The sequence below is a fragment of the Primulina huaijiensis genome, chromosome 9 (assembly GCF_012295235.1).
Source record: "Primulina huaijiensis isolate GDHJ02 chromosome 9, ASM1229523v2, whole genome shotgun sequence".
In the NCBI taxonomy this organism is placed as follows: domain Eukaryota; kingdom Viridiplantae; phylum Streptophyta; class Magnoliopsida; order Lamiales; family Gesneriaceae; genus Primulina; species Primulina huaijiensis.
The window spans coordinates 8,089,408-8,113,078 of record NC_133314.1 but is presented as its reverse complement, the minus strand read 5'-3'; the positions used below and the strand labels follow the sequence as shown (position 1 = coordinate 8,113,078).

Sequence of the window (23,671 nt, the reverse complement as noted above, 5' to 3'; positions counted from 1 at the left end):
CCCTACGAACTTTTTTCAAAAGCTCCTTTGTTAATTCTTCTAATCAGGTCCACGACTAGATGATTTATTCATCTTCCAATTTGCACTAGAAAATTGGAAGAAGTTTTGCGTTGGAGATCAAATAATGAGAGACGGCTCAAACTTTTCTTCAAAAAGAAGTGGCCGAAATTTTGGAGAGAAAAACTTGTGATTTTCGAAAATTGTGAAGGTGGAGTCTAGGGTTATGGCTTGATCACTCCTATTTATAATTAAGCCAAAACCTAATACACTTAATTAAAATTAATAGGCTTGATTAATTAATTGGGCTAGTCCAACTAGTTTAATTAATTAATAAAAGTCCATTAAGAACTTTAATTATTTAGTATGTTGGACTTGTACTCCTACAAGCCCATTAAACATACTTTCCACTATATATTATTTAATATTTAATAAACTCAACCTTTGAGCTTAATAAATTAAATACATTATAAATTCAACATTTGAATTTAATATTTAAATTATAAATTCAACTCTTTGAATTTTATCACCTCCAAAATTTAATATTTAATAAACCCAACTTTTGAGTTTAATAAATTAAATTATCAAATCTTATAAATTCAACTCCTTGAATTTATTCTCTCCAAATTTCATAAATTCAACTTCTTGAATTTACTATCTCATAAATTCAATTCCTTGAATTTATTTTCTCAAAATTTAATTATCATAAATTCAACTCCTTGAATTTACTATATCATAATATAAATTCAACTTCTTGAATTTATTCTCTCAACGGGAACAAGCGATCCAGTACTTGTGTGACCCTCAATGGTTCAGGGATACAGCTAGCCGTGGGTTCACAACTCCTTGTGATTCAGAATAACATTTATTCTTATTCAGGCTTACCCTAGTTAGCCCCATTCTTTTCATCAACACCTTGATCAAGAATGTCAGAACTCATTTCTGATTGCACCATCGGATAATGGTAAGAGCGTCTAGTAGCATCGCCCCATGATCCCCTTGGTATCACTGATAGTGCCTGCAAGAACCAGTCGATTATGATTAACGTACAGTACGGTCCTTTCATCTCATATATCCGGATCGAATCTGCAACCATTGGTTCATTGAGGGCTGCATATTAATTCGATAACTATGTGATAACTATAATAGTGGCATCGCGTGTACTATTGGAGAACACTTTCTCTAACGTACATCTCATACTCTGGCCAGAGATTCCATGCACTATTATTACATTAAATCACAGAGGATATCCACACCCGTAGGTGAGCGGTGAATCCCCGACTACAATGCACTGGCTCCTATATGTGTCACAACTGTAACCAACCTCGCCACCTGATGACTCTCCTGGAGCCGGTAAACGAGTCAAAGAATATCCCTAGCATATAGAGCCTCAGTGTTGTCCCGGGTCGTAAGGACTAATGGTGTACAATCATAACCACAGACTTATTCTCTCGATAAATGATAACCACTTGGAAAGTCCGAGGGAGGGTTGTTCGGTATAATCATCATATGACTACCCATCTGCATGTTTGGACATCTCTATGCACTTACCAAGAAACGCAGTACACAACATCACAGATGCTAGTCTCGAGCTCAAGCGACCTTTATCCCTGTTTTAGGCGGCTAAATCGACTAGGAACGAATTTAGAATATGCAGTGTTTACAAATGAGTTTCAACAGCGAATTACGATTAATTTGTATTAATGCATAATCAAGGACTTTATATATGCTGCTTGCATGGGTATACAGATAAAGTATAACGAAACCATTAAAAAGTAAATTATATTGAAATAAAGATTGTTTATTACACTTGAGTCAATAAATTTCCCAGCCAACAGTTGGCTTACAGGGCATCTACTCTAACAGTAAGTATGCTGACGTGCAAAAGAAAATATTTTATATTTTTGAGGTATGCTAAATATCTTGTGATCAAATTATGTATGGGGTTGGAAAGCGGTAAAGCATGACTAGGGACCAACCCACCCCGTTAAAGCATGAACGAGTTTAGATCAGGATTGAAAAGCGTTAAAGCATGAACGAGGACCAATCCACCCGTTAAAGCATGAACGGGGATCTCATGTATGTGGCAGTGGATTCGTCCCTGTCAGCCCAGTACTGTAGTTTAGTCTGATCAGGCGATTATGTTATGGATCACTTGCTTTGAAACATGCCTCTACGCAAAATTATGTTATGTATGCTCATGTATGTATGAAGCAATCATGTTTATGAAAGGTTCTACGTTGATGGCACGTCTATGTATGTATGAACGTTCAAGTTTTGATGAATGTTCAGTTTCAGTATGTACGCCCTATTTTAAAGTTGCATGTGGTTTTATTATGTATTACTCGTTACTTCTAGTTTATAAGTGTTGAGTCTTTAGACTCACTAGACTTGATCGATGCAGGTGAGGATGATTTCAAGGAGACTAGGGGTGGTGACCAAGGAGCAGGCTTGGACTGAGCGGGAGGCTAAACACGATGACCGCCATGTTTTGAAGTTTTCATGCAATGCTTAAAATACTTTTATTTGATGTTTTGGTTATGATATTTTGAACAAGCATTTTTCTAAGCAAAATTTTTATTGCCGATCTTTTATTTCAAATAGTTGATTGAACAACGAGTGGTTAACCGAATTGATGATTCATTTTCGTATTTAAGAAAATTTTAAATTTTTTCGAAAATTTTAAGTAGTAAAAGTACGGTACGTTACAGTTATTGTAAGTTTGGATATATTTGGGTCGTCGTTTTAAGGTCTAAGTGTAAAATCAGAAAGTTAGGGTTTCAAAGGCAAAACAGTCAATTTACACCTGAAAAATGTTAGGATTCCTGGCAGTCTCCTGAATGTTGTAATGAATGTTAAAATGTTTATTTTGAAAGAATATGGAATTTTATGTGGGAAAATGTTAAATGCCAAAAAACGTGTTGCATGCTTGGTTTAAAAGGAAAATTATATTCTATGCATGTATTTTTATAAAGTGATTGAAGCGATGAAAATGTTTTGAATGAAGTGACTTAATTATGACGATAAGGAAATGGAGATTCGTGAGGGACTAAGCCCCAGTGGAACCCGATTGAGGGACTAAGCCCCGTGAGAATCTTATACCGAATTTCCATAGGCCAAGGACCAATAACGGAAAAGTGGTTGTTGGTATCCCCGCGGACTATAGGCCAAGGCACAGCTGAGATTGATCAATCGATGGAAAAATGAAAGGATGATCACAATTGACGAACGGATTTCACCCAAAAGGAAATGTATATGTATATGTTTATGATGAAAGGAAAAATTTATGATGAAAGGAGGAATATATGATGAAAGAAAAGGTTCAAGTTTATGCATATTCATGAAAATGTGTTTTTATTAAAATTATTTTCATTGTTGCATGTGAATGTATACATATTACTTGTTATTATAGTTAAGGCTTGCTGAGTCAATAGATTCACTAGGTGTGAATGTTGCAGATGAAGATTTTGATGTTGAGACATGAGGGTTGAATGACGGAAATGGCTGGGTGGATGGTGCACTAACCCGAGGACCTATGCATTGCTAGATTTTCCGCACATATATGATTTTAAATTACTTTAAAGATTTTGATGACTTTTGGAAGTAAAGATTGGGTTTTGAGAGGATTATGACATTTATGCTATTTTTGAAAAATGCTAGTTTTATATATATAAACACGTTTAAATTTATATGGGGAAAAAATTGAATTTTATAGAATCCTTAGCAAGGTAAAAATTTATATGGGGAAAAAATTGAATTTTATAGAATCCTTAGCAAGGTAAAATGAAATAAGCAGTGTTCTAAAAAGCCCGCTTAAGCTTGAAGCTCGGTAAAAACGCCCCGCTTCGAAGAAAGCGGAAAAAAGCGGTCAAACTAAGCGTAATTAAAGCGTTTAACTAAGCATACTTATGCACAATTAATCACATCTATTTATTTTTTAATTTTTTTATTTGGAAGGTATGTCTTTTTATTTTAAAATAATAAATTAAGTTTATAATTTAGATGTTTATTTTTTAATTTTAATTATGATTAAGCGTGTCTGATAATGATTTGACAAATATTTAACATTTTTAATGTGGTCTAGTTGCAAAAACAAATAAAGATTGTAATTTTGAGATTTTTATGCTTCTATAAATATGAGAATTAATGAATCAAACTTAAATTTATCATATTTATGTATTATTTTATCTATTTATTGGTTTGAGATAATTACAATTACACTAAAGATAAAAAACGTTTTTTCACGCTTAAGCATGTGCTAATCTCGCTTAAGTTTAAAAACTTGAAGCTTGACATTCGCGTTTCGGAGTGTTTCACGATTTTTAGAACCTTGGAAATAAGATGTTGGAAATGTATGTAACAGTCAAAACAAAAGAATTAAAATGAAAAGAGGAAAGCCTTTCAAGAGGAGTAATAATAACGTTTGACTTCAACGGAGATCGCGCCACGTGCACAGAATCCCCGTTCTCCGATCGGTTTTCATTGTAAAAATAGCGCAGTTAAGGCACCGCATTTACCACGCCTTGTGGAAATTTCACTCATATTATTGCAAAATTACGGCTAAATTTACAGTACCCAGAGAGAGATGGAAATATAAAGAAGAATAAGATGAAGAAGAGCGACTTTTAAAGCACAACCGACAAATATTTAATGGTGGAAGAGAGTATTTACTATCATTCGTTATTTTTCGTGTAGATAAATTTCCATGGATCCAGCATCTGTGGTCTAATTTTCTTGACTGGTTTCTAATTCTTTTTTTTTTGTTTTGAAGTTAAAGGGTAAAGAATTACTAAAGCCCTTGTGTTTTTCTCAGATTCATTTGCTTCTGTTCGCTGTGATCTTTCTTTTAACAAGATTTTGATGGGTTTTATTTACTTTTTTCCTTTTTCTTTTCCGAATTAAAAGGGTAGAGAATGAATGATATTATTCCTCTTGAATGTGACCTCAAAGACCCTTAAGTTTTCTCAGTTTTAGATGTTTACTTTATTCAGTGTGGTGTGATCGTCTATGTCTTTTTCAATAAGAGAAGATTCTGATGGGTTTTATTCTTAATTTTCTTCTTGAAATTAAGTTATTAAATATCTTTTAAACGATTTATTGATGTTTTTCTCTTACTTTTCTTGTTTGTGTCAAATGCATAAAAGCAGAGATTTTGTATGGGACTGGCTGATCTTCTTCTTCTTTTACGGCCTTCTCTTGATTTTTTTAGAAATTTTTTTGGTTGCAGGTTGGGATGAAATAGAGTGAAGGTCAGGAGAAAAGTATACTAGAGATAAAAAAACACTACAAAGTTTCAGAAATTAGCCTCTGAGAATTTTATTTGAGCAGATTTAAAGACCATGTTTGGAGATTGTCAAGTACTGTCCTCCATGGGAGGGAACACAATTCCTTCTGACAGTTCCATCTACTCTTCGTCTCTCCAGAACCCTAACTTTAATTTCATGTCAAACATCAACCCTTTCAACATATTTTCACCTATAATCCCTGTGAGTAAATTTTTTTTTTATAATAATAATTGTTCTTTTCTTATGTAATAAATCTGCATGGACAGAAGAAAACGACTCCCCTGATTGATTTTTTTTTGGGAAACAGAAAGAAGAAAATGGGAGCAAAGAGGAGATCATGGAAAGTGGTTCTGGAAGCGAACGTATCGAAGGGTTTTCGGGGAACGAACAGGAGGCGGAGCAGCAGCAGACCGCGACGAAGAAGAAACGCTACCACCGCCACACAGCCAGGCAGATCCAAGAAATGGAAGGGTACGTATCCGAGGCTCCATTGATTCTTTAAAACAATATATAAAATTTTTTTGGCCAAATCATTGATGTCTTCCAGATTAGACATGTATAGTTGGAGCGAAATTAAACACGCAACAATGTTACTTACCTTGCTTGTATATAATTTTATTGTATAAATATAAATATATTCTCGGTTGAATATGAATATTGCAATGTATCCGCAGGTTGTTTAAGGAATGTCCGCACCCAGATGACAAACAAAGGCTTAAATTAAGCCAAGAACTTGGCCTTAAACCCAGACAAATTAAATTCTGGTTCCAAAATCGTCGGACCCAGATGAAGGTATAATCCGATTCTCAAAAATATTAAAAAAAAATTCATTATTTTTATATTCAAATTTTCTAGAAATGCCAGCGTTGTGGTTCCCAATATATATAATTAATCTACCTATGTTTACTCTTCTGCTCATCCTTGGGTTTTAATATTTTTTTAAAGATTTTAACATTTGGTTCCCTTAAAAGTAACTTTTACCATTCTAGTTTACTTGGTCTTTTAAATCATATAGAGGGGAGAGATAGCGATGGAAAAAAAATAAAAATAAATTGATAAGGAACCGATCTCTCACTTTCATCATGATAAGCCCTAAATAATTTAATTTAATTAAAAAATTTTCCAGCTGTGACGAGAAGAATGAAGGCTTATAAAATAAGAAGCACGAATTCCAAAGAGGGGTCCTGCCCTTCATTAACTATATATAAGGTCAAAAACCAAAGCCCTAACCAGAAACTGTAATTCGTATCCTACGCACACCTACCCACCCCATCACACAAACTGCGCACAGTAGAAGGGAGCATCCACATTAACTTAGAGTTGTTTTCAAGGCCTGCATTGACATTAATATACGCAGTGGGGTGTGCAGTCAACCCTACCTGCTGCATGACCTTTGCAAGACTTTAATGCATTAATTCATTGGCATTTAGGGTAAGAGTTTTACTTAAACAAAAGAAACCCATTTGATTTCTATATTTAGGGAGTTGTTTTGTTCTAGTTTTTGACTAATTTTAATGTAGGCACAACAAGACAGGCAAGATAATGTGGTGCTTAGGGCAGAAAATGAGAACTTGAGAAATGAAAATCACCGCTTGCAAGCCGCCTTGAGGAATATCGTATGCCCGAATTGTGGAGGTCCGGCAATGTTAGGGGAGATGGGGTACGACGAACAGCAGCTTAGGATCGAAAACGCTCGGCTAAAGGAGGAGGTGATTATTTATATCTACATATACTTGTAAAACTTAATATCCTTATCTTTGTAAGTTGTTCTTCTTTACATATTTGGGTATGTGTGATATTACCAGAAATAAAGTGCATCGGTTTAAAGATTTTAAATTTACAGTGTACACTTTGAATTAGTTTTGATAGGCTACGCCGCTATGTGTATTGATTTAGCCATTGTGGTATATGGCAACGTTTCAAGTAAAGTAGACATGGTCGTCTATAGCAGTACAAGTGACCTGATCATGTTCTCGAATCTAAAAAATTTTGAATTTTTTATACAATTTGTTTTAAAATAAAAATTTTGACATAGTCACGAGAAGTTCATATTTTGTGAGAGATTTGCAAGAAATAATCTTAGCTAAGTGACAAAGATAAAAAGAAGCTAGTGATTTCTTTTTCTTTCTTTTTAGCCATGAATATGAAAGTATGTCAAACAAATTGTATCTCAAAGTGCTTATAATAAAGTCAAGTAAATATACAAAAATTTTGGACATGAAGTTTCTTTCTTATAACATTCCCCTGGTGATATATTACACCATATTGCAGTTTGAAAGGGTCTGCTGCCTCCTATCGCAGTGCACCGGCCGACCCTTACAGTCACTGGGACCAAATCCTCTCCTCCCTTCTTCACTGGACTTAGAAATAAGTGCATATCCAAGAAAATTGGATCAAGAACTTATGCCCAACTGCCCTTCTGATATGATTCCTCTACCTTTCATTCCCGAAAATTCGCATTTCTCAGCAAACGCTTCGATCTTGGAAGAGGAGAAATCTTTGGCAGTGGAATTGGCTATGTCGTGTATGGATGAACTGGTGAAAATGTGTCACACAGGCGAACCACTATGGATTCGAGCAACGGAAAAGGCAAAAGAAGTGCTGAATCTTGAAGAGTATGCAAGAATGATTTCTTGGACCGGAAACCTCAAGCAGCATTGTAACGAATTTAGAATTGAAGCAACTCGGGACACTGAAGTTGTCATAATGAATAGCATTACGCTTGTTGACGGATTCTTGGATGCTGTAAGTTGTGAAAATTGTTGTTTTTATTGAATACTGTTGGCTTATTTTGAATATGACTGTCAAATGTTGCACACAATGTCTTCGTGCAGTTTGAGGGCAGAGGTATAGTGCCCCTTGCTTGAAAACGTGTAATATTTTTGAAAATAAAATATAATATTCTCGTTGTTTTCTCCTAAAACTTTTCGCGGACCTAAACCAAATTTTTTATTGTCCTTGCATAAGGTCATTTACTTCTAGTTCCATAAATTTAATTATATATTTTTTAGGAGACGATTGCTGTTTCTTGAGGAGTAAAGCTTTTCTTATTGTCCATGTTTTAGCGGATAATGTCTTTTGATCTGGCCATGTTTATTGCTTTCTTAAAAAGCAAAACTTTTAAATATATGTTAATCCTGAGTTTCCAATCCCAGAACAAATGGATGGAGCTATTCCCTTCAATAATTTCAAGAGCTAGAACTCTTCAAGTAGTGCACTCAAGTGTTTCTGGTCATGCAAGTGGTTCTCTTCATTTGGTCAGTAATTTCTCAAGATATATCTGTCCTCTTCATTAATACAATATACATCCATAACTATACAAAAAGTTCGCTTTTATGTTTACTCATGATAGTTGTTTATGTTCTCCATTTTTTCTTTGATAACAGATGTATGCAGAATTACAAGTTCTTTCCCCATTGATTCCCACAAGAGAGACTCATTTTCTTCGATATTTCCAACATAATGCCGAGGAAGGAACTTGGGCAATCGTTGATTTCCCCTTAGATGAATTCCACAACTGTTACCCGCCCTCGTTTCCTTATTACAAGAAACGTCCATCCGGCTGCATCATCCAAGACATGCCTAATGGATACTCAAGGGTGATTCCATAAGTTCGACATTGACAATAGATTCTTGATTCTTTTTATCCAAAAGGAAGACTTTTTCTTAAAATGCCCATTTTTTTGTGAAATATTTTAGGTGACATGGGTTGAACACGCTGAGGTTGAGGATGGTCCAATCCATCCAGTCTTCAACGATCAGGTTGGTAGTGGTACCGCTTTTGGAGCACATCGCTGGTTGGCGGTTTTGCAGAGACAATGCGAGAGGCTCGCTAGCCTCATGGCTAGAAATATATCTGATCTTGGAGGTAAACAAAATTTTCAAATTCTAGAAAAAATGACTTAAAAATCCTATTTTGGAATCCCTTCGCAAGTTCAGTGCTAGCAAGTACGGCAAATGGAGTATCTCTTATTTTCATTTGGTTTGATTCATGGTACTTTTTTGTTATGCTATATTTACAGCGATCCCATCAACCAACGCGCGAAAAAAATTGATGAATTTGGCTCAGAGGATGATCCGAACATTTTGTCTGAACATAAGTACTTGTTGTGGGCAATCTTGGACAGCCCTATCTGATTCTGCTGATGACACAGTTAGAATCACCACAAGAAAAGTGGTCGACCCGGGCCAGCCAAATGGTTTGATTCTTAGCGCCGTTTCGACTACTTGGTTACCTTATAAACACAATCAAGTGTTTGATTTCTTGAGGGATGAACGTCGTAGAGCACAGGTTTTGTTGCGCATGAAAATATCGTTATTTGTTCCCTTAGTCCTAAACCAAACTATGCTAATGTGATCTGAAATTTTTGAAATACTCTGTGTGATTCACAGCTCGAAGTTCTTTCAAATGGCAATTCATTACATGAGGTTGCTCATATTGCAAATGGCTCTCATCCCGGAAATTGCATCTCTCTTCTACGTATTAACGTAAGTAAACAGCGAATTTCTTGACTCATCTTTAGGAAATGACGAAGTAATCTTGCAAACTCATGTCACTGTTCCAGGTAGCTAGCAACTCGTCTCAAAGCGTAGAACTCGTGCTACAAGAGAGCTGCTCAGATGACTCAGGCAGTATGGTAGTCTACACGACTATGGACGTTGAAGCAGTCCAACTAGCAATGAGCGGTGATCATGACCCATCCTGCATCCCTCTTCTCCCATTAGGATTCATCGTAACTCCAATGGACCACATCATCGAATATCCTATTACAAACAAAACTAACACAAAACAAGCTTCGGAGACTGAACAACTCTCCAATCCAGGATGTCTACTTACCGTCGGACTTCAAGTTCTTGCAAGCACTATACCGAGTGCCAAGCTCAATCTCTCGAGTGTAACCACGATCAATCACCATTTATGCAATACCGTTCAACAGATCAACGATACTCTAAGCAATGAAAATGGAAACAGTAACGGTGCCGGTAACTTCGTTGAAAATGGGAATGTTTTGGCACCAAACATGGATGCTCCATAAGCTATACCCGTCAAGCAAAAGTCCCCCGAGTCCACTTCATAATTAGCTAAGACCTCCCTTATCTTTCTGAGGCCTAGCAATTCAAAACAACTTTGCAAGAAACATTAAAGGAGGAGAGGTTGAGGTAATTGGGAAAGGCCGACTTTTTATGAAAATAGTCCACAAGTATCGTAAATAAACGAAAGCGTTTTGAAGTAAGGTAGTGGTCTTATTACCTTTAGGTAAGTGCATTGTGTTAACCGAGTTAAGTCGTGGGATGTGAATTAGGGAGTCAAGAGCGCACCAGATCATATGTGTTATCCTTGCAACATGTTAAGGCCAACCACGAATCGCCTGCAACAGGTAGCAGGGGTGATTGGGTTCGGGTATTGACTTCTAGCTCATTCATCCCTATGAACTCCTAATTGCTTCCTTTTTTTAATGTTGATGCTAAATACACTTATTTTGCTTTGAATTCACTATTTATCGATATTGGTTTCGGGTGTTTTCGGATGGTTTCTAAAGTTATTTGTGTCCTTTGAAGAGTTTAATTAACCACTTTGTTGGGGGAACTCTTTGTTGTAATTCCAGCTCTCAAGCCACTCGAGTTATCTTTTTTGTTCCAACGTCTGAATTACTTCATTATCAAAATTAAGTATGAGAAAAGCATACAAAAAGTCATTTGGACATTATTTCCAAAACAAATAATTAAGTAAATAACTGAAAAATAAAAAGACACAATTTGATCTAAGAAATAATACCATGCAATCATAATCAAACTTCTTATTTCTTAAGTGGATTATTATTACCAAAAAAATATCACAAGGAAAAGAATTATAATTCTGATTCCTAACTGATGGAATTTGCTCGAAAACATTGTGGATTGTGGTTGACAATTTCGGTTGGGAAAATTAGAAAGTGCGCTAGGTCAATAATGATATAGTTGGATGAAGTTCAAATCATTCTCACAAAGACCATTATCGAATTATAAGGATATAAATTATTTAATTTAATCTAGGCAAAATAAAAGAAGTTATTTTTGCGAATAATTAAATTACTTAACATATTAAGTTTATGAGAAATTCAAATTCAAATAAAATGACCGAAGAATACACAACTGTATCAAATATCAATTATTGTCAAGTATTGGATTTGATCAAACAATATTTTTTTTAAAGTCACAATGAAATTTCCTATGTTAATTATAAATTAATCTATTTTTAGAATTAATAATCTTATTTTTATTTAACAGTTCAACTGTTTCTAATTGAATTTAATTAAATAAAAATCCATTCAACAACTATGGAATTTCAGCTCTTTGCCTAAAATCGCACACTTAAACTGAATATTATTTCTATTTAGTTTAACCATGTGTTTGATAGGATCGGTTGATAGTTTAACCATGTGTTTAAGAGGCACAAGATTTATGGATGTTCGGAGATTTCAATCACTCCTACGTCACCCCTTCTATCTGGAAGATATGATATTCACTAAAAGACTTTGATCAATACAAGAATTGTACAGACCCCTTCAGTTTTGGACTTAACAATGCCAAACTGAAACTTTTAGTTCTGATACAGTTTACAGTACTCAACTGAACTGAAACTACTTAGCACAACTAATCTCTGTAAGATCAAATAATACAACGGTAAGTGTTTGTGCTTGTAAGCTCAAATTATAGCCTTGAATGCTATGAATGTATATGCTAAGTGTGAGCTTTGAAATCCTTTGAATATGAATAGAAAGCTTGTGAAGGGATTTCAGCAGAATAACAACTTGTTTGTTTAAACAGTTTTCATGTATCGTATGTTCTCAGTTGCTCTTCTTGGGTATTTATAGGCTTTGCTTCCAACAATAACAATGAATGCGATTTGAATCTTTGTATTCGTTGTTAGCCACGTCAACATTCTTCTGACAGTAATACACTATTTCATTGCTGAAATGCGGCGTTCCCACTACATGTTGCAGTTATGCTTTTGTACAATCTGTCGGTTGATAGCTACATTCCTTAACTGATGACGTGTACAACTGTTTTATAATTTTTGACAAAGCCGATAGGATAAGCTGATTGCTCTCAATTGGTTGTAGTGTAACTGATCAGTTTCCAACTGATCATCCAATTGTCTATAAGCTTCAGTTAGCTTAGTTCAGTTGCCGATGATTTTCTGCGCACTAATCTTCAGTTAGGCAACCAATAGTTTGCGTATTAGTTCCTTTCAGTTTTCTTGATCAGTTTGTTCAATAATTTATGCTCAATTTGTCAAACTACCGAAATTAAGTTTCAACAATTTTCTCCTTTTAGGTGTTTGACAAAACTTAGAAAATACGAACTGATCAAACTGAACTCTTTGTAGATAAAATAATCTTTTATTAGTAACTCTTTCAATGTACAGATCCGTATAAAGAATGAAAGAATAAAAGCATCTTCTAAAATAATTTGTCAAAATCTGCCAAACTCTTCAACTGAATAAGAATACAAAGACTGTCTTCTAACTGATCTTGAACTTCTATTTCTTTGCTCTTTTATCAGTTGGTTCTTGATCAGTCAGTTGACTAGGTCTCTTCTTGGATTGCTTCTTCTCTTCTTTATCTTCTTCTTCCCCTTTTTTGTCAAACTTATCAACCCTGCTGGATAATGTACGAACTTCCGAAGTGACATTGGATATGGCATTTACAAGAATTTCTTGCATCAAATGCATTCTCTTTGTGACTACGTTCTATAAGAAATCAATGCGGTTTGAGAACGTTTCTTGAGCGTGGAAATGAGCTTGAAGCGTCACTCGGTCCTTCTTGAACTGATCTATTTGGAGAAACAGTGAAGTAACATCTTCTGTGACCTGTTGTAAACTCTTCAGAGTATTCTCCTTTATAGAATCAATCTTCAAGGGGTGCAGAAGTTGGGTTGATTTGATGTCAGAAATTGATGAAAGCAGATTGAGAATGTTGGACTGAATGTCTTCGACCATCGATTCAACAGCCGTTGGTAATTCAAGAGACATAGCTCCAGATGATTCTGGATCATCTGGTTCATGCTTCTTGTCTTCTTGATTAAAGATTACCAAGGCTCTATCAGTTGATTCAGTCAGAACAGTAACCTTTTCTGAAGCATCTTATGGTATTGTTTCCTTTTGAAGTTCTGGAGGAAGAGATAGATTCTGAACAGCAGTTAAGCTTGAGGGCTCTTCAGTTTGTTGTTCAGCCGAAACTGTAATTGGTTCTTTAGTTGGTCGATCAACTGATACAATAGTTGGCTCTTCAGTTTGCATTTCTTCAGTTGGTTCTTTGTGCAACTGAGCCACTTCAGTTTCAGCTAGAACTGCTTGTTCAGTCGTGGCAGCCGACTGAACTGGTTCTTCAGTTTCTTGCAAAATGGCTTCTGAGGTTGGCTGTTCAGGTAAGATATGTTCTTTAACTGCTTCTTCGATTAGGATATTCTGCTGAATATCAGTGGCAACTGATTGTATGACTTCGTCGATGTTTGCCAATGATAACTCAACGTCAGTGTACGGTCGAAGATCAGCAGTAAGAGATGGAGGAACTGAAGGTGAAGATTGTGCATCCTTTGGGATGGTTCAGGATGCTGGACTAATTGTGCAGCTCACTCTTCAGATGAAGAACTTCGGGTTTCTGTTGGGATAATCAACTCTTGTTCCATTTCTCAAGTTTTAATCTTCATCTGCAGTGATCTTAGATCCGTATCCAGCTGATTGTGAACTGCTCTGTCATTGAAAGCAGTTGGACTGGTTGGATCATAATTTTGTCGTAGCTGAGCGAGCAACTGTGCCAGTTTCTTGACACGCACCAGATCAAAGAAATATGCTCTCCTCTCCAAAAGACAACGGTTTTTTCAAAAAACCGTTGTCTTTTGCTTTTTAATAACGGTTTTAGTGAAAACCGTTGTTAAAAAGCAGCAAACGACAACGGTTTTCTAAAAACCGTTGTCGTTGACCCCCAAAAACACGCTAAAAGACAACGGTTTTGAAAAACAGTTGTCTTTTAGCGTGTTTTTGGGGTCAACGACAACGATTTTTAGAACCGTTGTCTATTAACGTGTTTTTTTGGACAAAAGACAACGGTTTTCAAAAACCGTTGTGGATTAACGTGTTTTTTTGGACAAACGACAACGGTTTTCAAAAACCGTTGTGGATTAGCGTGTTTATTTAGAGAAACGACAACGATTTTCGTGAACCGTTGTGGATTAGCGTGTTTTTTTGGTGAAACGACAACGGTTCACGAAAACCGTTGTGGATTAGTGTGTTTTTTTTAGAAATGACAACGGTTTTAGGGGCCGTTGTTATAAATAGCGACGGTTTAGGAAAAAACTGTAGAACCCGTAATTAGACTGCGTATAAGCCATGCATAATTCAAATTTTTTTAATTGACTTCATTGCATGAGTATTTAAATGCATTCTTTGAAGCTAAGTATTTTATTCAGTAGTTTAAATTTTATTCTTTTCAGTTCATTAAGTGAGGCCGGACCGGAGTTGGAGTAAAGAAATAAATTTTAATATTAAGAAAATATTCTTAGAATTTATTTAAGATAAATAATAAATCATTTTAAAATAAAAGAAGGTTTAGGGATTTATTTAATTAACTTGAGATAAGTAGCAAATAAATTCTTTATGTTCAATAATTTAATTAATAGCCTAAATTTAAATATGTGACCAATTGAGATAAGTTAATCTAGACTTATTTTAGTTAAGAAATTATAATTTAACATGATGGTAAATTTACCTTTAAGATTTAAATATCTAACCATGTATGCAAGATAATGTTATTCCTTAACTAATTAATTAATTCACTAAAATACTTAATGGGTAGATAAAACTTTAAATATTTAAAATACATGAATTAAGCAATATTTCTACCTAATTTAGCATTCAAAATTTCGGCCCCCTCATTATCCAACCCAATCTTGATTATTTTGGCAACTCTCCATTGATATCATTTCCTTAATCATTTCTTGGTTTGATAATTCCTACACTTTTAATCCTCATTAATTGATAATTAAGCAATCTTCCTACCCCATTTATTTAGTAGAATAATCGGCCATCACCCCATTTAAAATCTCCTTCAAATCAAATCATATCATCTCATTTCCATATCTCCCAAACTCAAAAGATAACAAGATTCATTCCTCCCTTTTATCTAGCACCTTCCCTCATTTCTCCCTAACCATTTTCTCCCCACCATTTCCACCGAAATTCAGTAGGTTTCAGAGAGAAAATCGTGTGAGGTTGAGAGAAAAACAAGAGAGAAAATTTGTAGAAAGAAACAACTCCGTCTCCTCCGCGCCGCGTCGCCGTATTCCTTCGTTTTTCATTCAAACGACATCAAGGCATGTGTATATCCTTCTTGCTCTTCAATCAAGCCTTAATATTATTTTTAACATCACATGTGCACGATTTTAATCCTGAAAACCGAAATTTTCATCAATCAAGAACCAATAAAATTCTGTGCAGATTTTCTATTTCCCTTCATGCTTCACGTTTGGGTATGTTCCTTTCGATTTCAGGAATGGCTCGTTCCAGGGGCTCGAGGCTACATATAGACATGTACTAGGACATGTTAGGGCCATGATAGATCGCGGGTTTCAGTTCCATACATGCTGGAACGCGCATATGACAGCAACTTCCCGTTTGTGTCCAAGTGTGTTTCGAAAATTGCAGGTTGCTGTCAAAGGGAAAAGTTTCTGATCATGGCTGCCCCAGGGGCCTATAGCCATGGTTAGATCGCTTCCCTAGCATGCCTAAGAAGTGACTAAGTCGCCCTTTTGGCGGCTTGGTCCATGGTGCATCGGTTTTTAAACACAAAGCAAGAACAGCCCCTTCGCCCCTTTATAATTCTGCATGTGTCCCTCGGTTTTTGATGGTATGGGATGGATCTTGGTTGGCCTATGGCCCTTAGCCACGGTTCATACCATACCCCAAGATGTCTAGGTCGTGACATGGTCAATGAAATGGCCACTGGAACGACACGAGACAACGAACAAAGCAAAACACCCCTCACGCGCGCAAAGGTGCTCTCGGGTGAACTCCTTGAGTTGTTTCTGGTATGATGCGAATTGTGGCTGGCCTAGGGCCCGTAGCCATGGTTCAAATCATTCCTTGGGATGTTGTTGAGAGGCTATGGTCGGTGGTTCAAGCTCCAATGGCCAAAAGTCTCGCAAACGACGCGATGCAAGCGAAGTTGCTGCTGCTGGAATTTGACAGCAACTTGCTGTGACGGTTCGGAGGCTCGTTTGAGTTCTTGGTTGGCTTTTAGCCTATGGCCTTGGACTGGACAGTGCCTCATCGAGTTAGGAAGGCCACGTTTTTGGCCGTTCGTGATTCGGATCATTTTTGAGGTCGTACGAGAATTTACGGTGCGATGTGCCAAATTGACTCTCGAAAGAGCGTTTCATGTTTTGGCCTCCATTCACCTAGATTTCGGCCCTCACCATTTTAGGAGCATAAATTCATAATTTTAAGTGTATTTTAATCATGACTATACGTTGGTTCAGTGTTGGTTCGGGTTGGCTCGGAGTCATGATTAAATACGAAGTCGTCGAGCGTCATTGTCGCATTTTTTTTACTTAAATTGCATAGTTGGTCAAGTAGAAGCTATTGCATATTTTTCATGGCATATTTAGGTTGCAGCGAGCCTGGGAACGATCCAATCCAGTTGGTAAAAATAATACAGGATATTTCATTATACAATTTAATTATATTACGTGCATGAAAATAGAAAATACTTATTTTGAGATTTATGCGATATTGCTTGTGGTCAATTCACTATTTTGGGAGCACTATTTACTCGGTCGCCAGTGACCGATCAGTTCAGTTTGGTACCACCCGGTCGCCAGTGACCGGTCAGTTCAGTTCAGTTTGATACTCCCCCGGTAGCCAGTTACCGATCAGTTCAGTTCAGTGCAGGGGCCACATGCGTAGACCATAATCTCAACAGAAAATTATTACCAGTTATTTCAGTACAGGGCTCCAAGGAGCAACATTTTTACTACGATTTTAATTCAGTCATGCACGTATTATAATTGCTCAGTACAGGTTATTTTCAGTATGCCCCATGACATGATATTTTATCCCATGCAAAATTTTACTAGTATTTACTCGTTACCTACGATATATGCATGCTGAGTCTTTAGGCTCACTAGACTTGATTGTTGTAGGTACTGATGAGGTCAGGGCCGAGGGCGGGGACCAGTGAGCCAGCTTGGGTCAGCAGTAGTGGCACCCGAGGACCTCAGTTCAGCATTTATTATTTTATTTCTCAAACAATTTTTATCAGTTGTGGGATACTCTTAAATTGTTATTTCGCAAATAAATCTTTTCTTCCGCTGCCATTTTGAATATCAAACTTTGTTTATCGGTTTATTTATGAATGAGGCATTTTGATTATTTAAAAAAGAAAATTTTTAATTTTTCGCAAATTTTCAAGCAAGGAAACATAGGCCTTCACAGTTGGTATCAGAGCCTATGTTCTTGTAAAGGGTTGCACTACTACTGACCACGAGAAGCTCACGAAGCCACGTCTTCGGTCTGTAAGTTTTACATTTCAGCATTTTATTTAAAGCATGAATTATTTTGCCAGCATGTTTCCATGAAATGTTTTACGATCAAATCTTTTCAGTATTTCAGTATTTATTTAGAATAAATTATGGAATTATGCATGTTAGTTACGTATGGGTTATGTATGGAACAGTATGCCTCCTAGACGCCAGGTTGGACGCCCGAGAGGTAATGATGAGCGCCGTCATGAAGACGGTGAGGATCAAGGACAGGGGGGATTCGGACCTCCACCTCCTCCACCTCCACCTGACATGAATGCCCAGATGCTAGCTGGGATGACTAGGTTCTTTGCACAGTTTGCAGGGAACAATGCTGCAGCCGCAGCCAGGCCGACAGGGCCCGAGGCTGTCTATGAGAGGTTTATGAAGATGCGTCCGAAGGAGTTTTCTGGGACGTCTGACCCCATGATTGCCGAGGGATGGATCAAATCCCTCGAGGTTATCTTCGAGTTCATGGAGCTTGGAGATGCAGACAGAGTCCGATGTGCCACCTACTTATTCAGTGGAGATGCCCGCTTATGGTGGGAAGGAGCAGCAGTAGCCCTGAACTTGGCTACACTGACTTGGACACGCTTCACGGAGGTTTTCTACTCCAAATATTTTGCTGAGGAAGTGCGCACCAGGTTGACTACCGAGTTCATGAGCTTGAGACAGGGTGATATGACGGTTACGGAGTTCATCCGTAAGTTCGAGAGGGGCTGTCACTTTGTGCCCCTGATAGCAAATGATGCCAGAGCTAAGATGATGCACTTCCTGGTGGGTCTACGGCCGATCTTGCGCCGTGATGTTAGGGTGTCTGACCCTACTACTTACGAGGTCGCGGTCTCCAAAGCCCTAGCCGCAGAGCAGGATCTGCGGGATATCGAGAGGGATCGCCAAGGCAAGCGCCCAGCCCAGGTACCACACCGCCCTCCTCCTCATCAGCATCAACAGCAAAACAAGAGGCCTTTTCATGGGCAGCCCAGAAACAGAGGCCAGCAACAGCAGCAGCAGCAGCGGGGACGCCCAGCCCCGAGGACCTTTGAGCACCCAGTCTGTCCCAGGTGCTCACGCCGCCATCCTGGAGAATGTATGTCTGGTTCTGGAAAGTGTTTTAAGTGTGGCAGTCCTGACCACATGTTGCTGCAGTGCCCTCAGAGGAATCTGCCTACCCAAGGCAGAGTTTTTGCTCTCCATGCCGCAGAAACAAACCCGGAGACTATGTTGTTGACAGGTACCTTTAAGCTTTAAGTTATTATTTGAATTTCCGTGTTTTGGGAACCAGAATTAAGATCTTGAACTTAGAAACTGATATAGGATTGCATGCTCTACTCAATATTATTTTGGGAATTTAAGCTAGAAGAACTTTGATCTTTGCATGTCTATAAGTTTAATTCTTGTAGCTATTGGATTCAACTTAGAGTTCCGATCTTTCAGGAAGAATTTTTATATCTGGTTCCGCTACCAAGGCCTTGATAGATTCAGGGGCCACTCACTCGTTTATTTCGGAGGTCTTTGCGAACTTTCTTAAGATCAAGACCATTGGGCTAGACACAGCCTTTTCAGTAGTGTTGCCGTCAGGCGAGGAGATGGCAGCTACTAATGTGATCAGAGATATAGACCTTGAGCTGCATGGAAATCTTGTGTATGCGGATCTTATCGTGCTACCGATGCCAGAATTTGACATCATCCTAGGGATGGACTGGCTATTGCGGAACAGGGTGTTGATAGACTTCCAGCGGAGATCTGTTCTTGTTCGACCGCCAGGAATGGAGCAGTTCTTATTTGAGCCAGACAGGTACTTTCCTCTACCGCGTATTATTCCTTATGTTCAGGCTACGAAGCTCATGCATAGAGGGTGTCGGGCATTTCTAGCAACCTTTTTATCTGTCCCCGAGGCACCCAGCCAGTCAGCCTCAGATGTTCCGATTGTCAGAGATTTCTTAGACGTTTTTCCAAAAGACGTCTCTGGTATGCCACCCGAGAGAGAGGTGGAATTTTCCATTGAGCTTATGCCAGGTACGGCTCCGATCTCAAAAGCACCGTACCGACTTGCACCGACAGAGATGGCAGAGCTTAAGAAGCAGATTCAGGAACTTCTTGACAAGGAGTTCATTCGCCCTAGTTTTTCACCCTGGGGCGCGCCAGTCTTGTTTGTTAAGAAGAAGGATGGCTCTATGAGACTATGCATTGACTACCGGGAGTTGAACAAGGTTACAGTGAAGAACAAATACACACTTCCGAGGATTGAGGATCTGTTTGACCAGTTACAGGGAGCTTCGATTTTCTCCAAGATTGATCAGCGCTCCGGTTATCACCAGTTGAGGGTGAGAGATGCTGATGTTTCCAAGACTGCTTTCAGGACTCGTTATGGTCACTACGAGTTCCTTGTGATGCCGTTCGGTCTGACGAATGCGCCAGCGATCTTCATGGATCTCATGAATCGCGTATTTCAGCCGTATCTTGACCAGTTTGTGATAGTGTTCATAGACGACATTCTCGTCTACTCCAAGAGTCAAGAGGAGCACAGCAGGCATCTGACCACAGTTTTACAGACCTTGCAGAAGCACAAATTATTCGCAAAGTTCAGTAAGTGCGAATTCTGGTTAGAGAAGGTGGCGTTCTTAGGCCACATTGTTTCTAGCAGTGGTATTGAGGTAGACCCAGCGAAAGTTGCCGCAGTCAGAGATTGGGTTGTGCCGCAGAATGCATCAGAGGTCCGCAGTTTTCTTGGGCTAGCAGGATATTACAGGAAGTTCATTAAGGGATTCTCCTCTATTGCCGTCCCACTCACATCTTTGACCAAGAAGAATGCTAAATTCTTGTGGAGCGAGGAGTGTCAGAAGAGCTTCGATACCTTGAAGCAAGCTCTTATCTCAGCACCAGTGTTGGCCATGCCGTCAGGGCCCGGCGAGTTTGTCCTTTATACCGATGCTTCGAAGCTCGGTTTAGGCGCAGTATTGATGCAGCATGGGAAAGTGATAGCGTATGCTTCTCGACAGTTGAAAATCCACGAGAAGAATTACCCTACCCATGATCTAGAGTTGGCCGCAGTAGTTTTTGCCTTGAAGATTTGGAGGCATTATCTGTATGGAGAGAAGTGCCAGATCTTTACCGACCATAAGAGCCTCAAGTATTTCTTTACGCAGAAGGAGCTGAACATGCGTCAGAGGCGTTGGTTGGAGCTTGTGAAGGATTACGACTGTGACATTAGCTACCACCCGGGTAAAGCTAATGTAGTTGCAGATGCATTGAGCAGAAAAGTCGCAGTAATGGCTCATTTGACGATTCAGAGACCTCTTCAGCTTGAGATGCAGAGGTTTGATCAAGAGTCATATCCTCAAGGTAGAGTTCCCCGTCTATCTACCTTGACCATTCAGTCCTCTCTTCTTGACCGTGTTCGCAATGGTCAGTCAGCAGATGAGCAATTGGCACAGTGGAAGAAGAGAGATGAAGCCAAGGGCACTGTCTTGTATACAGTCAGCGACGGTATTGTGAGATACCGAGACAGGATATGGGTTCCTAGCAGTGATTCTATCCGAGCAGACATCTTATCAGAGGCCCATATGTCGTCGTACTCCATTCACCCTGGGAGTACGAAGATGTACAAGGATCTGCAGCTATTGTATTGGTGGCCAGGGATGAAGAAAGACATCAGACGTTTCGTATCTGAGTGTCTGACTTGTCAGTTAGTGAAAGCAGAGCATCAGAGACCAGCAGGGTTGCTCAAGCCTCTTCCCATTCCCGAGTGGAAGTGGGAGAATGTTACCATGGACTTCGTGACCGGTTTGCCGAAGTCAGTCAGAGGATCAAATGCCATCTGGGTGATTGTAGATCGTCTTACCAAATCAGCGCACTTCTTGCCTATTAAGACGACTTTCACCATGATGCAGTATTCGGAGTTGTACATCCGGGAGATAGTCCGACTCCACGGTATTCCCGTTTCGATAGTATCTGACAGAGACCCCAGATTCACTTCCTCTTTTCGGAAGAGTTTGCATTCGACTATGGGTACGAAGTTGCTGTTTAGCACAGCTTTCCATCCTCAGACAGATGGTCAGTCAGAACGAGTTATTCAGATTTTAGAGGATCTTCTCCGTGCTTGTGTGATTGACTTCTCAGGGAGTTGGGAGTCGAAGTTGCCATTGGTGGAGTTCACCTATAACAACAGTTTCCAGTCGTCTATTGGTATGGCTGCGTATGAAGCTCTGTATGGCCGCAAGTGTAGATCTCCTGTTCATTGGGATGAAGTAGGAGAGAGAGCAGAGTTAGGTCCAGAGGTTATTCAGCCGACTGTCGATGTAGTAGCGCAGATCCGTGACAGGATGAGGACTGCTCAGAGTCGACAGAAGAGTTATGCGGACCAGCGGAGGAGAGATTTAGAGTTCACCGTGGGCGACCATGTCTTTGTGAAAGTGGCACCTATGAAGGGTGTCATGCGATTTGGGAAGAAAGGGAAGCTCAGTCCGAGATTCATTGGACCATTCGAGATTCTTGACAGAGTTGGGACGCTAGCTTATCGTGTTGCTCTTCCGCAGAATCTGGCCGGAGTACACAATGTGTTCCACGTCGCTATGTTGAGGAAGTATATGGCAAATCCTTCGCATGTCCTGAACTTTGAGCCGTTGCAGCTTACCCCGAACCTGTCTTATGAGGAGAGACCAGTGCAGATCTTAGACAAACAGGAGAAGAAGCTGCGGAACAAGTTGGTTAAGCGAGTCAAAGTCAAATGGCTCAACCATTCAGAGGAGGAAGCTACGTGGGAGTCTGAGCCAGAAATGAGGAGTCGGTACCCCGAGTTATTTGGTGAGTTCTAATTTCGAGGACGAAATTTCTTTTAAGGGGAGGAGAGCTGTAGAACCCGTAATTAGACTTCGTATAAGCCATGCATAATTCAAATTTTTTTAATTGACTTCATTGCATGAGTATTTAAATGCATTCTTTGAAGCTAAGTATTTTATTCAGTAGTTTAAATTTTATTCTTTTCAGTTCATTAAGTGAGGCCGGACCGGAGTTGGAGTAAAGAAATAAATTTTAATATTAAGAAAATATTCTTAGAATTTATTTAAGATAAATAATAAATCATTTTAAAATAAAAGAAGGTTTAGGGATTTATTTAATTAACTTGAGATAAGTAGCAAATAAATTCTTTATGTCCAATAATTTAATTAATAGCCTAAATTTAAATATGTGACCAATTGAGATAAGTTAATCTAGACTTATTTTAGTTAAGAAATTATAATTTAACATGATGGTAAATTTACCTTTAAGATTTAAATATCTAACCATGTATGCAAGATAATGTTATTCCTTAACTAATTAATTAATTCACTAAAATACTTAATGGGTAGATAAAACTTTAAATATTTAAAATACATGAATTAAGCAATATTTCTACCTAATTTAGCATTCAAAATTTCGGCCCCCTCATTATCCAACCCAATCTTGATTATTTTGGCAACTCTCCATTGATATCATTTCCTTAATCATTTCTTGGTTTGATAATTCCTACACTTTTAATCCTCATTAATTGATAATTAAGCAATCTTCCTACCCCATTTATTTAGTAGAATAATCGGCCATCACCCCATTTAAAATCTCCTTCAAATCAAATCATATCATCTCATTTCCATATCTCCCAAACTCAAAAGATAACAAGATTCATTCCTCCCTTTTATCTAGCACCTTCCCTCATTTCTCCCTAACCATTTTCTCCCCACCATTTCCACCGAAATTCAGTAGGTTTCAGAGAGAAAATCGTGTGAGGTTGAGAGAAAAACAAGAGAGAAAATTTGTAGAAAGAAACAACTCCGTCTCCTCCGCGCCGCGTC

The 23,671-nt window shown here is 38.4% G+C and overlaps 1 protein-coding gene across 3 annotated transcripts; it reads left to right on the top strand.

Moving 5' to 3' along the window:
* The first annotated feature begins 4,538 nt into the window (after positions 1-4,538).
* On the top strand, positions 4,539-10,802 carry LOC140984848 (homeobox-leucine zipper protein HDG5-like). 3 transcript variants are annotated; one of them, XM_073452510.1, is made up of 12 exons: positions 4,539-4,660; positions 5,225-5,483; positions 5,590-5,753; positions 5,957-6,074; positions 6,803-6,991; positions 7,554-8,027; positions 8,438-8,539; positions 8,669-8,881; positions 8,982-9,150; positions 9,305-9,573; positions 9,675-9,770; positions 9,848-10,802. In XM_073452510.1, the coding sequence occupies exons 2-12, from the start codon at positions 5,337-5,339 to the stop codon at positions 10,316-10,318; spliced, it is 2,412 nt and encodes an 803-aa protein (XP_073308611.1). In that variant the 5' UTR covers positions 4,539-4,660; positions 5,225-5,336; the 3' UTR covers positions 10,319-10,802. The 3 variants fall into 3 exon arrangements, with proteins under 3 accessions (XP_073308611.1, XP_073308612.1, XP_073308610.1); XM_073452511.1 differs by having other exon boundaries at positions 4,631-4,650; XM_073452509.1 differs by having other exon boundaries at positions 4,651-4,775.
* Positions 10,803-23,671: the final 12,869 nt, after the last annotated feature.

What these genes read in the sequence shown, in the direction of transcription:
- LOC140984848 (XM_073452510.1), top strand. Translation starts at nt 5,337, where the DNA reads ATGTTTGGAGATTGTCAAGTACTGTCCTCCATGGGAGGGAACACAATT. An exon ending in CAGATCCAAGAAATGGAAGG is followed by an intron (nt 5,754 to 5,956) that starts GTACGTATCCGA and finishes ATGTATCCGCAG; the next exon opens with GTTGTTTAAGGAATGTCCGC. An exon ending in ATCGTCGGACCCAGATGAAG is followed by an intron (nt 6,075 to 6,802) that starts GTATAATCCGAT and finishes ATTTTAATGTAG; the next exon opens with GCACAACAAGACAGGCAAGA.